Here is a 15,048-nt window from a genome sequence, read left to right as displayed (position 1 = left end):
TAATAGCCATTAATAGACTTAACCTCCATGAATTTATCCAGTTCTCTTTTAAACCCTGTTATAGTCCTAACCTTCACAACCTCCTCAGGCAAGGAGTTCCACAGGTTGACTGTGTGCTGAGTGAAGAAGAACGTCCTTTTATTTGTTTTAAACCTGCTGCCCATTAATTTCATTTGGTGACCCCTAGTTCTTACATTATGGGAAAAGTAAATAACTTTTCCTTATTCTAAGCTTAAAGTCTTACTGAAAACAATGCTAATCAGGGAATCTTAGTTGCTGCTGTTCATTCGCTATACAGTTCCCCTTGTGACTAAATTATATTCTCACTATAAAATCAGAACTGTGTTCTTAGTACTGCTCCACTTCCTTTTTTTTCCCCTTCAGCAAACCAAGAGGAAGTTAGATGATGCCAACAAACGCCTGGAGTTTCTGTATGACAAACTTAGGGAACAGACAGTAAGTAGTTTTGTTCTTTTATTACTTTGTCTTTGAATATTTTTTCCATATGATGTTGCATTCATATATATTATATCATTGGTTAGATGCACAGCGTTTCAGTAGAATACTAATGCAGAGGTCGTTCTTATGCTGTAGGCATTTCTAAGACTTTCTTGAAAAGATGGCATTGATATAGGTTTAATTATCACATATTAATCATTACCTAGAATGATTGGCACTGTGAGTGTGTGCAGACTTTTCATGCATGTGGTGGAGTTATGGCATTTGTATTATGGTAGTGCCTCGAGGCCCTGACTGAGATCAGGGTCCCACTGTGCTAAAAGCACACAATAGTAGGAGTCCCTGGTCCAAAGAGCTTACCGTCTACATAGATAAATCAGACAGAGGAAGTATCATCCCAGTCTACAGATGGGGAGCTAAGGCACATGGAGACTGAGTGAGTGGTCCAAGGTCACACAGGAAGTTTTGTGGCTTGGCCAACTACCGAACTCAGTTCTGCTGAGCACTAGCCCCAGTGGCATAACCATAAGACCCTCTTTCTTTCGTGATAAATCTTTTTGTTGTTGACACTTGCTCGTGGGATGCTTCCAGAAGAGGAGACAAACCTTAACGTACGTAAATAAATAACAATAAAGCCATTAATGTGTCTTGTTCGTAGTCATCACTAACACAGGTGCTCTGAACTCAGGGAGATGCTGGTGTAATAGTGGTGTAAAGCCATCTGTGGAATTGGCTGTATGTCCCAGAATACAAGTTTGCCTTGAGCCTCTGCCCCATTCCAGAAGAGCTCTGTAGGCATTTTTTCTTATTCTGGTATTTTGATGATTCAGTTAATATTCTTCCACTCTGAACAGCAGACACTGGTGTAAAAGGGCTTGACCAAAGTCAGCTGAGGTCAATGAGAAGACGGCCATTGAGTTCATTAGGCTTTATTTTAGGTCCAAAATGCTTTAGTTCTTTGCCGCACCTTTTCCAAGGGATGACCCAGGTTCCACAGCAGCACTGTGGTTTGATGCTTGACCTTGGCTATTCAGTCTTCTGACTTTGGCGTACTGGATGTTTTTCCTTCTGCTGAACTTCCTTCTGTGTCCTCGGCTTCATTTCAGCTCTCCCCAGCAATCATCAACGGCTTGCACAGCATTGCGAAGAGCATCGAAACGCGTAACTACACAGAGGGACTGAACATCCACACCCACATAGTCAGCACCAGCAACTTCAGCGAGACATCTGCCTTCATGCCAGTGCTGAAAGTCGTCCTCACCCAAGCCAATAAGCTGGGGGTCTGATGTTACCCCCCTCCCTCGCCTATGCAGAGCTTGTGATGTCACTTTTTCAAAGTAGTACATTTCTGCAAAACATGTGCAAGAAGGGGACCAAATACCAGACCTTATAGCATGTTGCAGTAGATCTCTGATCAATGGCACGACACTATCCCTGCAGATCTGCGTCATTTTAGAATGGCATTTGAGCCCGGGTGCTTTTTTATTTTAATCTTTTATCATCCCTAATGATTCCTGTCTACAGACAGTATATTTAATGGATTACACCTCGTAGTGTCAATTTTAAGTGCATGTTGTACTACTAAACAGTGGTTTTTAATCCAGAAATGTGTGGTAAAAGCTGTTGGTAGGTTGTGTATCAGACAGACCTTATAACACATTCTTTCCACCTCCCCTGCCATTCCTCCATATCCACCAGATTAAAGTGTCTGATCCTCTTTTTAAGTGTATTTTGTCATTCATTTTTTAAAGCTACCTTCAATTCAGTTTATTCCAATTCGATGTTAAATAGCTTAATTTTGCACTGGGGCAAATAAGAAAAATAAAGGTTGATGTGATCTTTTCAATAAAGGTTAATTTATTAAAACATGTCTGTATGACATGAAGCTTTGAGATTTGAACCTGGAGCCAGGGGGAGAGCTATCCATCACTTTGGGGAGACGTAGACATGTTTTCTCAGTGTTGAGTGCATTATGGAAGTCCTGGTACAGAGGGATTAAGACAATTCTATTCCAAGTTTACATCAGGGTGTTCACATGTCAAGGAAGGGCTTAGCAGAGCATTGAAAGATCTGAAATCATTACAAGTTGCTAAGGCAACTAATAGAGAGAGGTGGGCATTCAGCACATAAACAAAGGCAAACCTTTTCTTGCATTCCCCTGATGTTAGAAGTTATAGGTGGCCATTTTCACGTCTGCAGTGCTCTGACGTGCACTATGCTGTGACATGACCGCTGCCATGCCACTGGCCCCATACCAAGTCAGGTAAGTTTCTTGCGTGTTTGTTCTTTACTGATGCCATTTTTGGCTTTGTTTAAAATGGTACTTGAGTTTTTAAAATTTGAAAAACGTGTCATGAGTGGCAAATAAGTGTGGTAAGGACAATTCCATCATTACTGGACTCTCTCATTAAAAGGTAATGCCCGCAACAGCCTGTGTTTGTGAGACTGTAGACCCATAGAAGCTGTCAAAACTGCTCTTGAGGAGCTGCAGTAGAGAACTGTTTCACTCCATCAGATGCTGAGACTTTTAAATATAGACAACAAAAGTGAGGTTCCTAAATCCATAATTAGGCACCTACATAATCCTCCTCCTATTCTTCTGTAGTGGGCTATTGTATTGGCTGAATAGTGGCAGACAGATGAAATATGGCAGCACTGCCAGAACCGAGTGATGAGGCTCAGGAATCCTTTTTCTTGTCTCCGGGAGAAAAATAAGCTGGTCAGTCATCCATCCATGGATTCTTGGACCATATGGTCGAGTAAGTATTTCCCATCAGCTCTGAAAATGGACTGATTAGATGTGTCCCAGTTCAGCATCATGTGGCATTTCCTCTTGTGGGGAACAGTCTCACAGATCCAGTCTGGCTAGCCCATGTTACAGGCTCTGTTTCATAGGCTGTAGTTGCGGTTGTGGGTATTGTGAAACTACACGGCTAGCCTGTCACCATATCACCAGCACGGCTATTCTGGCTTTGTCAGTAGCCTGCCTCTACTTAAGCAGTCCTCCAAGCTGGAGACCCAAGCTTTCTAAAAATAGAACAGAAATGTATTTAATGGGAAAAATCTGCTACTTTATCAATGAGAACAGTTTGGGAACAACTTGGTGATAGTTCATCAGTCACCTTCTGCTTCCATCTTCAAAGAATGTCCAGCAAGTAAACCGCTCTCTGGTGTTTAAAAACGCAAAGGGTCATTTTCGTGTAAGGAAGCCAATGAAGCGCTGCCTGTTTCTCACTGAAACCAGATTTCACTGGAACCCCATTTATATCACTGGAGTTACTTCTGATTTACATCAGCCTGGTCAGATCAGAATAAATCCCAGAGGTTGTGGGGAAAAATAATAAAACGTTTAAACTTTGGCACGAGGAGTCTTGTCCTATGATAGCTGGATGTGTCCTGTAAGAAGAGGAGCCTGTCCTGGAAAAGAGAGCGTTCTCTAGCCAGTGCAAAATCTACATATATATAGGGAGGGAAAAGTTCACTGGCATGTGCAGTTTTAATAGAATTTTCTAGTACCACCTTGCAACAGACGGGAGGTAAGGTGGAGTCTATTGACAGTACTATAGAAATAACGGATACTTCAGCAAAAAACCTTTCTTGCTTGTAAATCCTTGTCATAGGTTTACCGTGTTTTACCTGGGGAATTTCCTAAGACTGGCCTACAAAGGAATGTTTTGGGTTATCTTTTAATCACAATGGCTTTTCCGTCCTGTCGACTGTTTATATAAGATATTTAATTCAGTACTTTTGGGATAACAGAGCTCCCTGACATACATACTGGGAATGTGGGTTTTGTTACATGCTACTTAGTAACAATGGTCCTACTGTCAGAAGAACAGATTCTAAACTGGACCCCTGGGAGGAAAAAAGGGGAGAGGAACCATTTAATCCTTAATGTTTTCCCATCAAATGGGGGTGGTGTTCTCCTGATCCTGTTCTAGAATGTGGAACAGTCAGATTCTTGCCTCCTCCGCTCAGGGGCTCCTAGTAGTTGGATGGTTGCTTAAGTCCTTGGATTTTTGCCTGCATTTGTCTTCTAAAACTGTGTGTCTAGCAAGCCTCAACTCCCCTGAGGTGCTTTGAGCCTCAGGTGACCCAAGCGGTAAGATGATTCCATTTGATTAGTCTGGTTGGCACTGTGCTTACAATTTAGCAGGGAAACTGTTCCTCCTACATCAGTTATTTCCCCGCTCCCTGTTCCTCAACCATATGTTGGTCCTGGATGACTCTGCAGAAAAGACATCTAATGTGGATTAGCAATTCAAAACCACATTAAGCATCGATTAGAGAGAGAGAAAGGGTAGGCAAGGGCAGATCGCATTCAAGCCTAAATGCTAAAACAGGATGATTACTGCATCTCTCTTGCTTTCCCTCCATAGCAGTGAGATTCTGGTTCCACTGAAATCAGTGACAAAACTTTACTGGTGCAGGACTATGCAGTGTTGTTGTAGCCATTGTCAGTCCCACGATATTAGAGAGACAAGGTGGGTGAGGTAATCTTTTATTGGACCATTTGTGTTGGTGAAAGAGACAAGCTTTCAGGATGGACTAGGCTTTGTGGGCAGTACTAAGCCCTAGAATTGGACTAAAGTGAAGTCGGTTTTCATTATATGTTGTAAAAAGAAAAGGAGTACTTGTGACACCTTAGAGACTAACAAATTTATCTGAGCATAAGCTTTCGTGAGCTACAGCTTATTTGAGCTTATGCTCAAAGAAATTTCTCAGTCTCTAAGGTGCCACAAGTACTCCCTTTCTTTTTGCGAATACAGACTAACACGGCTGCTACTCTGAAACCTGTCATTATATGTTGAGTTATTTTCACAAATAATGATACAAAGCACAGTTTTAACCTGTAACATTCTGTATGTAAGCGCACAACATGAAGATTGAGCTTCCAACCTTAACTCAGCTCACCCAGGTTTGTGCATCCAGTCTCTTTTTAGGTAGTTTTAAGGCTCTATGCTCTTTTAGTTTTTTCTAATTTCTCTTTCAATTACCCTGTGCAACTCATTACCACAATATATCATTAATGCCAAAAGTTTATCAGATTTTTGATGTTTTTTAAAAAAAAAAAATTGGACATTTATATGGATAACAAGACTATCCAGTTTTGGAATAGTAAACGTTTTAAAAAAGAGAGTTTTGATCGGGGTATAAACCCTCAATCTTCAGGGCATAAGCCATTCTCTGACTATTTGAGTTAGGAACAAACTGTGAACTAGTTATCCCGCAGCTGTCTATTGCAATGTTTCTTGCACCGTTCTCTGAAGCATTGGTTCTGACCACTGTCAAAGACAGGATACTGGCCAGATCAACCGCTGACCTGATCCAGTCTGCCAGGAGCTATGTTTGCGCGTGTTATCTAATACAACATTTATGTTGTTTTTAAAAGTTAAATAAAAGTTGCCATTAGAGCTTGTGATATCTCTGAGCATTAGGTATTTGACAGGGTGTCTTTTTAACTCTGCCATTCTTATCTTTGAGATACCCCAAGACCAGGTTATTAAGAGAACCAGAGAGCACAACTCCAATGTTCATGCACAAAATTTCCCACTTACTAATTTTGTTAGATCTTCATGAAAGCTACAAAACAAGCCGTTTGTTTTCCTATTCATTCTGTTATCTCTGAACAGAATTACTGATCAGAACAGAGACTTTTTTTCATGCAACCATAATTCAAAAATCTCTAAATCAATTCCTCTCAGACTTTTCACAAGCAAACAAAAAAATACTTTTCTGAGCAAATTTCAATCCCAAACTTATTTGCTTGAGAATGTTAGCAATAGAAACAGAGGAGTCAGAATGGAAGCAATCCTCAGCCTGAGCTATAATGCACACAACTCATGGCTACTTCAGTAATCTTCCAACAAAGGAAAATATTTTTTTTTAATTTTTTATTTTAAAGTAATTTTATACAGAATATGCAGTGCATCAAAGGGAATTTAGGCCCCAATCCAGTAGAACACTTGAGCATGTGCTTAACTTGAAAGCACATAAATGGTTCCATTGACACATTTGAAGTAAAGGGGACTATTCACGTGATTAAAGTTAATCACATGCTTAAGTGCTTTGCTGGATCAGGGCCTTTGGTTGTCTCCGTTCCCTTCTCTGTCACTCAGTGAGTTCATAGGTCTTTGAACAATATTTTAAGATCACTTGCTAGGATCACAACTGATACATTTAAAAAAAGAAAAGAAAAATCAATATAATTCTCTTTGTAACATTTTTTACAGCTCTGTGCTGAGATTTCATGATGGCTGGATATTGTAACCTTCCTGCATTCCCTTTAACATGCACTTGCTTCTCCTTTGCATTTTTCCAGAGAGAGAATTCTAGAAGAACATTTAAAATACATCTATAAAAGACCTGGGTTTAATTATATACTCTCTGCTGATTCAGTTACCTCCGGAGCTCTAGTTGGTAATTAATTAGCACACTAAGCAAATGTGCTTTGCCCCAGTACACCTCATAAAATTGCTCTTTTCAAGCTCTGTTGAGCTAACATTTGAACATTAAAAACAAAGTGTTTACCCACCTCACACTGAGTTGTTTTGGGGGAGGTTGCTTTTTTTATATTCCTCAGCCCAGTTCATTCAGCTGGGAAGAGACTTTGTGCTTCACCAGAACAATGCTATTCATTGTGGGGTATACGAAGCTTGCATCGCTATTCCAAAGGGGCATTGTATTATACAGGGCAGGTAGGAATGAGCAATCAAGGTGCATTCTTAATTAGATCATGCCCTACTGCTCTGCTCCGAGAGAGAAACCAACTTGCATTTGCTTTTGATTTGAGCATAGTTACAAACCGGGGGCCCAATTCTAGCAAAACTCCCACTGACTTGAATGGGAGCAGGCCTGGAAAACCCCAGTGCCTTTTGGTCTCATTTTCTCTCTTTTGTGGCTTTGTTTATAGTGCATGTAATCAGGTTGATCATGAGCAATTGACAATGTGGGTACTCATTCGCACACTCGTGATCCATGTTGTTGCATCCCTTCTTTCAGCAAGATGGAAGTGCTCATGTTTCACACGGCCTCTAATGTTCCCATTTGCTTCGATGGAGAACACGTAATCTAATGACATGTTTGATGACTGGACAGACTCAGTGAATATTGTTTCTTCTTCTATCAATGCAGTTAGTTCACAAATACATTTTTTGTTGGTCAGATGGTAAAGAGGGCTGTGTTATCCTATAGTTCCTGATTAAACCAAACATGTAAACTTGTGCTTAACTGCATGTACATGCTTAATTCCATTCCTATTCAGCAAGGCACTTTGGCAGTTTATCAGTGGAACTTATGACCATGCTTAAATGACTTGCTGAGTAGGAAAGAACTTAAGCATATGCTTACAGTTAAGCATTGATGTCAGTGAGACTCAAGCCCTTGCATAAGTGCTGTGGACATAAACACGAGGAATAGCCCCCTAAGTTTTACTTTAAATTCGGTTGCTTACTGGGTTTTAACTTTCCACCTTCAAAAACAATAGCATAGTGCAAAAATAGTATCCATGGCAACTTACAGGTCACCCTCACCACATATATATGTTCTGTAATTGTTTAACCTGCATGTAAAAGACATACTGAAGCACAATGGGCCACTCTCTGCCATCAGATATACACATACAATCCTCAAGGAAGTCCAGTGGGAATTGATAGTGAATAGCTGATGGCGGAATTTGGCCCAAAGTGAATGCTCTGTGCCCTGCATCAAAATCCATCTCCTAACTGGGTTGTTAACAGGTCAATGCATCCTAAGATAAACCCCAGTTCAGCAAGGCACATAAGCACATACCTAACTTTAAGCATGTGAGTGGTTCCATCGAAGCTGCTAGAACTACTTATGTGCTAACCGTTCATCAAATGCTTAAATGCTTTGCTGGATCAAGGCCTTTTATTTGCATGCTAAATGTTAGACGCATGCTTAAATTCCTTGCTAAATCAGGGCATAAGAGGCGGATCTATACATTAATAAAAGATATTAACTAACAAGAAAATAATGTTGAACACAGCATAGCAGAAGTGATTTGTACTCCATACATATTTGTAGTCTTGCGTGAACATGTTGAACTGGATTGAAAAAGTAAACAAACTGGAAACTATGCTCTGTGACAGAGTATGGCCACAACAGTGAAGTGAGGCAGTCTAACAGGAGCTGAGTTAACCCTTACTCATTTTTTAAATAGCACCAATCTTCTGACTCTGTTTCTGAAGCCGGATCAGGGATCACAAAGGGATTTTTTTATTAATCTTGTCTCCCCCTCCCACCAGTTGGTTATGGTTCGTTTCCCATTTCCATTGGAATGTCTTTGTCCTCTGAACCAAAAGGTAATTTTAAAAGGTTTGAATGTTTTTGGTTTTGTTTAGAACTAAACTCTTAAAACAGTCTAGGCTAGAGATAGCAGAGGTGTCATGAGATCATTCCTGAGGCGATGGGCTCATACCCTGGCTCTGTCTGACCGTGTAACTGTCTGAGAAAACCTTTGCACTTCAAATCTCTTCTCAGTTTTCTTTCAGGATGCTCCTTGGCTCTGGAGACCAGGAAATGCTGCAATTATTTTTTTTCCCCCATTGGCATCCCTCCTTATCCTCGTTTGCAGGAAGAATGCTATAGCTTTCCTCTGCAAAAATTGAATCCACTTATGTCCCAATTCCGTGCAGTCACTAAGAGCGTCACCATTAAATCGATCAGATTTGGCAACTCTTTTCTAGCCATCACACCAGGTAGAGCATCATGTCTCCGGTTTCTAATTGTGATGTCAGACTTCAATGGGTTACTGTTTTGTTTGTTGTTTTTTTACATTTGTTGCCTTCTCTTCACTTTTAAAAAGATCATTTCCAGGGTGTTTGTTAAGGTAGGTCTCTGTTCATATGTTTGCATGATCAGGTCTTTGAATTTCCCCTCCAGGCTAGTCATGATCCTTTGCATGCTATTGGCCACAGAGAGGTGCTCTTCAAACATTGCTTTGGTGTTGGAGGCAGAGTCTTGAACTCCCCCTCTTCTGCATGTGATGCTACAAATGAGGCACCGATAGCCCAGTGGCCCAGAGCCAGCTGTGCCCCTGGTGTAAATCCAGTTGGTATGATTTAGAGTGATTATTATTTTTTTTTAAGAGATTAAACCTTTCCCTTGCATTTTCCCCAAAAATATACTGCTGTAGATAACAGCCATGGATATTGTGGAAAAGATTCTGACCCCTTTATTGGTGTTGTGAAGCTCCTAACTGCATTATTTCGATGGGAGCTCTTAAGGAGCTACGGTACCCTTCAACAAGAATCAGAGTATTGGAATCCGGCCCTCAACAAATCAGACAAAATGCTGGGATTGGAATCCTGGGCCCCTTGACTTCACTGAGGCCAGTATTTCACCCCTGGTCTTTGTGCTCCCATGACACAAGCCCGCCCACCCCCACTCGGGCCACCACAGAACTCCACAGCTGAAAGCAGGCACTGATCCCTCTTGCTGTTTGTGGGCCACTAAGCCATGACATCACTCTTTCAATTTCACTCCTGCACTAACCGATTTAGGAGGTTTTACTGGGAGAAAAGCAAACTCAGAGTTTGTGGTCATCCTCAGAAGGTCGGCCCCCGCCCCTTCAGCCCAGTGAGTTTTAAAGCCACTAAAGATTAAAGAATGCGTCAAAATCACAATATAGCATTTGTTACAAGCAGAGTCCTCCTGTATGTTTAGTTGATGTATGTGGTGCTTATATAGTGGCTAAAATGTAACAAACTAGTAAAAATTCCTGCTCCAAAGACCTTGCGGTATAAGGAAGAACAAATCAGAGGACAGAATAGAGAACAAACAAACAAGGAGGTGAGGGCCTGATAGCTGGATTGCCGTTTTTAATGAATAAAATTGCTGGGTGATCTTTCCAAATTTCCCCTTTGCATGTGTGATATGATTTTGTGCTGGAAGGCATTTAAAGAGTTAGTGTTGTAGGTCGCGCTACAGAAATATACTTTAATCTGCTTAAGCAGATGGACGTCAGTAGGACTACTTGACATCCATCTGAAGTCATGTGCTGAAAGTTAGGCGTGTGCTTGAGTACCTTGCTAAACTGAGGTCTGTATGAATGGTTTTGCTGTAGATCTTTTCATTAAGATACACCCCTGGCCTCCATATGTTACTGATGGCTGAAAAGCTTACCTAGTTGATTTTTAGAAGATCCTGTCTGCGTTAAGGACATTTGTAGTAATGTAACTGCATCAGTGCAGTCACCAGGGCACAAACCCCCGTTGTAGAGGCCCTGCATTAGGGTGACCCGCTGTCCTGATTTTATAGGGACAGTTCTGATTTCTAGGTCTTTTTCTTATGTAGGCTCCTGTTACCCCCCCCCCCCACCACCTCTTTTCCCGATTTTTCACATTTGCTGTCTGGTCACCCTACCCTGCATCAGCACAAAATTACCTTCCACTAGTGCAGTTCACTCTGTAATTTACCAGATGACGTTATACTCCACTGTGTGTGGAGTGTACCTACATTAGAGGGTTGCAGCCATGTCACTATTACTGTGTTAGTGCACCAGTGTGGAGCCTCAGATCAAAGGACTTAGAGGTGGAAGAGACTCATTAAATCACTGAGTCTGTCCCCCTCTGAGGATGTGGTACAACCCAAACAGAAAGCATGTCTCTGCTATTAAACTGACACTATGTATGTACACTTGTACTTAGCCTAAAGGCTGACCTTGAACATCCTAAATATTTGAGCCCCTGAAGGAATAAATATAATAACCCATCAATCCAAGTTAAATTACTAATTCCAGTGACCCCTCAAAACAATTAACTGAAGACAATGTGTGCTGCAAACACACTCAGAGAACATTTTTCATTTGTATTGAGGGAACCATTCAAGAATGTAAGGAATGAGTTGCAGGCAAATATTTTACTTGATCTTGACATTTGATTTTTAAATAGCTACAGAATGCCATAAATTGGTCAGGAGTCAGGGCTTTCTGTCTTCCCTTGCTCTGTACCAGCAGCGTATGAAGCCATGCACGAGTTAACAGTACCCTACTCCCCCCACCCCCCCTCCCCGGTTCTCTGTGAATCTGGGTCATCCTCTGGACACTGGTGAACTCTGTATTAACAAATCTTGCTCTGGGATCGAGAACACCACAGGGTTCGGCCTTTTAAACAGCAGCCCGCACCAAGTGTTGCGGTGCACAAAAATGAGGCTACAGTTGCAGCGAGAGACAAGAGGCCAAGGCCGAGTTGCAAAGAAATGGATGGAAGATTAGATGCATGCACATGTGAGAAGTGAAATAATAATGCTTTGGGGAGGGGAAAAACTGGAGAATGCTGCCGTACCCTTTCGTGCTCTTTTTACAGCGGTGGCTTCTTTGTTATCTTCAGGAGAGTAAATGCTACTAGCTGATTCCAGAATGTCTGCTGCTGCTGCCTATGCTCAAGAGGCACTTTTGGTGGCGGGAGTTGGCTTACAGAACAAAGATACTTACAGAACTTCAGCAGCCTTAATAAAGTGCTTTAGTGAAAGCCTAGCTCAGACACTAAGAATTGAGAAGATTCTTGGCATTTTTCGGGCACCATTAGGGGCTGGTGCTAACAAAAGGAGTTGCTAGATTCCCCCCCTTGGGAGGGGAAAGGGACACAGCTTTTATAGATATAATCCACATTAAGATTTGATTTCTGTCCATATCTAGAGGAAATTCTCTTTTAGGTAGTTGACTCTGAGCTGAAGTCAATTGGACTAATCACATACTTAAAGTTAGGCAGGTACTTAAATACCTTGCTGAATCATGGCCCTTTTCAGAACTAAGAAGAGGAATGGAACAGGAGCACAGTCTAATAGGGGTGTTGCTTATCCTCAAATCAGCCAATCACGTAAGAGGATTTTCTCTAATGTGGAGAAAAAAAATCAAGTCTTATTCAAGTCTTAATTTGGGCTATATGTACATATCAATGGGATGTCCTCAAAGAGAGGCATGCACATAGCTAAACTGGGACCTATAAACAGAAATCCCTACTGCACAACGTGAAATCCAGAAGCAAATCACACTCCCTCTCGACAACTAGTTAAAAGAATCTTGCCCACATGCTCAGGGTTCAGCTGATCGTCATATTTGGGATTGGGAAGGAATTTTCCTGCAGGGCAGATTGGAAGAAGCCCTGGGGGTTTTTTCGCCTTCCTCTGTAGCATGGGGCACGGGTCACTTGCTGGAGGATTCTCTGCACCTTGAAGTCTTTAAACCATGATTTGAGGACTTCAATAGCTCAGACATAGGTGAGAGGTTTATTGCAGGAGTGGATGGGTGAGATTCTGTGGCCTGCATTGTGCAGGAGGTCAGACTAGATGATCATAATGGTCCTTTCTGACCTTAATATCTATGGTTACATCTCAGATTTAGCTACCCCCCTTTTTGATGCACATCCCCCCCAAAGGATCTTGAAGAATCCTAATTACCTGGGCAACCAAGGAAAAGAAGTTTAAGGAGACTGACACCAATGGGTGCAGTACGCACTCTTTCTAAAGAAGGGCTAAGGCAGGAGGAGCCAGGCTTCTAGCAGCTAGAGATGGAAAAGCCTAGTAGATCTAGTCCACCCTTCCCACCCTTGTACTCCTTGGGAGTGGCTGAGTAGGGCCTATGGGGTGTGACTGGGGGAGGAGCAGGGAAGAGGTCTCTCTTCATGGCACCCTCCCCTACTCAACTGCCTGATTTCTTTGGTGAAAGCCAGATGGGTGGAGTTATGACAGCTTGGAGCTGGGGGACCCAGCCAGTCGGACCACAAGGAGGGTCAGCTGTCCATGCAGGATAGTTCTTATCAATTACTGCAGCAGAACTATGTGATCTAGAACGTTTGGACACCCCGCTCCCGCCCTCCTCAAGCCTTTCAAGGGGACGATTTACAGGATTGCCCATAACCTCAACCTCACTGAGTTTCCCTACCCCTCTGGTCTGCTCCTGCTGGCTTATCCATGGAAGTAGGTGGCATAATGGCCCTGAGCAAAGACTGCAGGATTTGGGCCCTTCAGGTGGAATTCACCCCTGTGCAGATGTTATACCAATAAAATAAAAACCAGCACAATCTTATTAAAGGGGAAAAGGCAAAATACTACATTTATTGTGAATACAGAAAGAATCATAGTAAGCAGTTAGTTATAGCTATAACATTCCATTCAATCTCATATTTACACACACACACAAAAAAAAAAAAAAAAAAAAAGAGAGAGATTCTGCAAGGTTGCTATCATAGTTACCAGCCTTAGAGTTGCTCATGCCAAGCCACTGGCCAGGTGGCCTGGACATGAGGAGGGAGCAGGGCCTTGTCTGATGCTCCTGGAAGTTGGTTTGCAGAATCAGACCCCAAAGTTCTCAGTTTCTAGAGTCCATTTTTATAGGAATTTCTTCCTATGCCAGTCTATGGGAATTGCTTCATCATGCTGTTGCTGAATCAATCAGCAGATGGCACATTCCTGACAGCTCCGTGCTGCCAGATGTTATCTTGTTCTTTGGTTCTCCCATTCTTGAGGCTGTTGGGTGGATTCCAGTCTGCCCTCCGGGGGTCCTCTGGTTATTTCCACTTGACGCCGCCTTCAGCCGATGGACACTGGATTCTTAGGCTGGCACCTCCCTGATCATTCAGTTATTATCCACACCAAGCATCCATCCACATACATCCTCTATCTCTATTTTAATCACAATTGTTAACAAAGCGAGATGAATACAACAAAAGGGCAGGGAGTCTCTGGGTGCTGTTTCTGTTGTTACAGAGTATTGCTTTGAGTCTCTCTCTGTGTGAGTTGTTATTACAAAGAATTGCTTTGAGAACAGACTCTGTCTTAGAATGTACTAACGCAATTAGCAGCTTGCAAGTTTCACACACAGAGGGAGAGAAACAGTACCAAAAACCAAGAGACCTCTTAATTAGTAATACCCTGGAATTTAAACTATGGGGAATCAAACTCATTTGTGATTTTAATACAGAACTTCTTTAATATGATCCAACACAGAGACCTAGGTCTGGTTTTGCCTCTCTGCAGAGCTGTGAATAATTATGAAGCGTAGAGCCCAATCCTTGTAGACGAGGGGATTTTTGGAAGGAGTGGGACAACAACTTAAATCTGCTGTAGGTCACTGCACTTTGGAGCAGGACCCACCCAGAAAAGATGGCCATGGGCATCAGCTGGTGCGACTGGTGCAGCCTCAATGCAGCGACACTTATGTCCACCAACTGTGGTTCACTCCTTTTAGCTGCAGTCAAACCCACCTGTGGGGGCATCTCTTTGCCCCAGCACTTGATGGCATACACTGGGATTTCCCAACAAGGGATTTCACTTTCCACCCACTGACAATAAAACCGATGTGGAGACATTTTGCACAGACACCTTCCCCCCTCCACTAAAAAAAAGGAAACTGTCATCACTGGTTGCTGTTATATGGAATATATGGGGCCAAAAGGTCAAAGGTATTAGCATGACCCTGTGACATTAAACAAGGTTCAGGGTTTGGTATACAGAGACCTCAGCTTGCTTGGTACCATCACTAAGACACCACTAAAAATTCCTTTAACCTTTTATTAAAGATAGCCGAAGAAAACAGAAGCCAATTTGAATGCATTTGAAATGCACACT

General features: G+C 42.1%; 1 protein-coding gene across 9 annotated transcripts in view; it reads left to right on the top strand.

Annotated features, from left to right (window-relative positions):
• SEC31A (SEC31 homolog A, COPII component) overlaps positions 1-2,178 on the top strand; it is a 69,740-nt gene extending 67,562 nt beyond the window's left edge. For all 9 annotated transcript variants that reach the window (XM_077814951.1, XM_077814953.1, XM_077814952.1 and 6 more), the window contains 2 exons: positions 385-456; positions 1,566-2,178. In XM_077814951.1, coding sequence (XP_077671077.1) covers positions 385-456; positions 1,566-1,745 — 252 coding nt within the window. In that variant the 3' untranslated portion in view covers positions 1,746-2,178. The remainder of the gene's footprint in view (positions 1-384; positions 457-1,565) is intronic.
• The last annotated feature ends 12,870 nt before the right edge of the window (positions 2,179-15,048 follow it).

The sequence above is a fragment of the Eretmochelys imbricata genome, chromosome 4, assembly GCF_965152235.1.
Source record: "Eretmochelys imbricata isolate rEreImb1 chromosome 4, rEreImb1.hap1, whole genome shotgun sequence".
NCBI lineage: Eukaryota > Metazoa > Chordata > Testudines > Cheloniidae > Eretmochelys > Eretmochelys imbricata.
The sequence above is the reverse complement of the archived record's forward strand: the minus strand, read 5'-3'. Positions and strand labels throughout refer to the sequence as shown.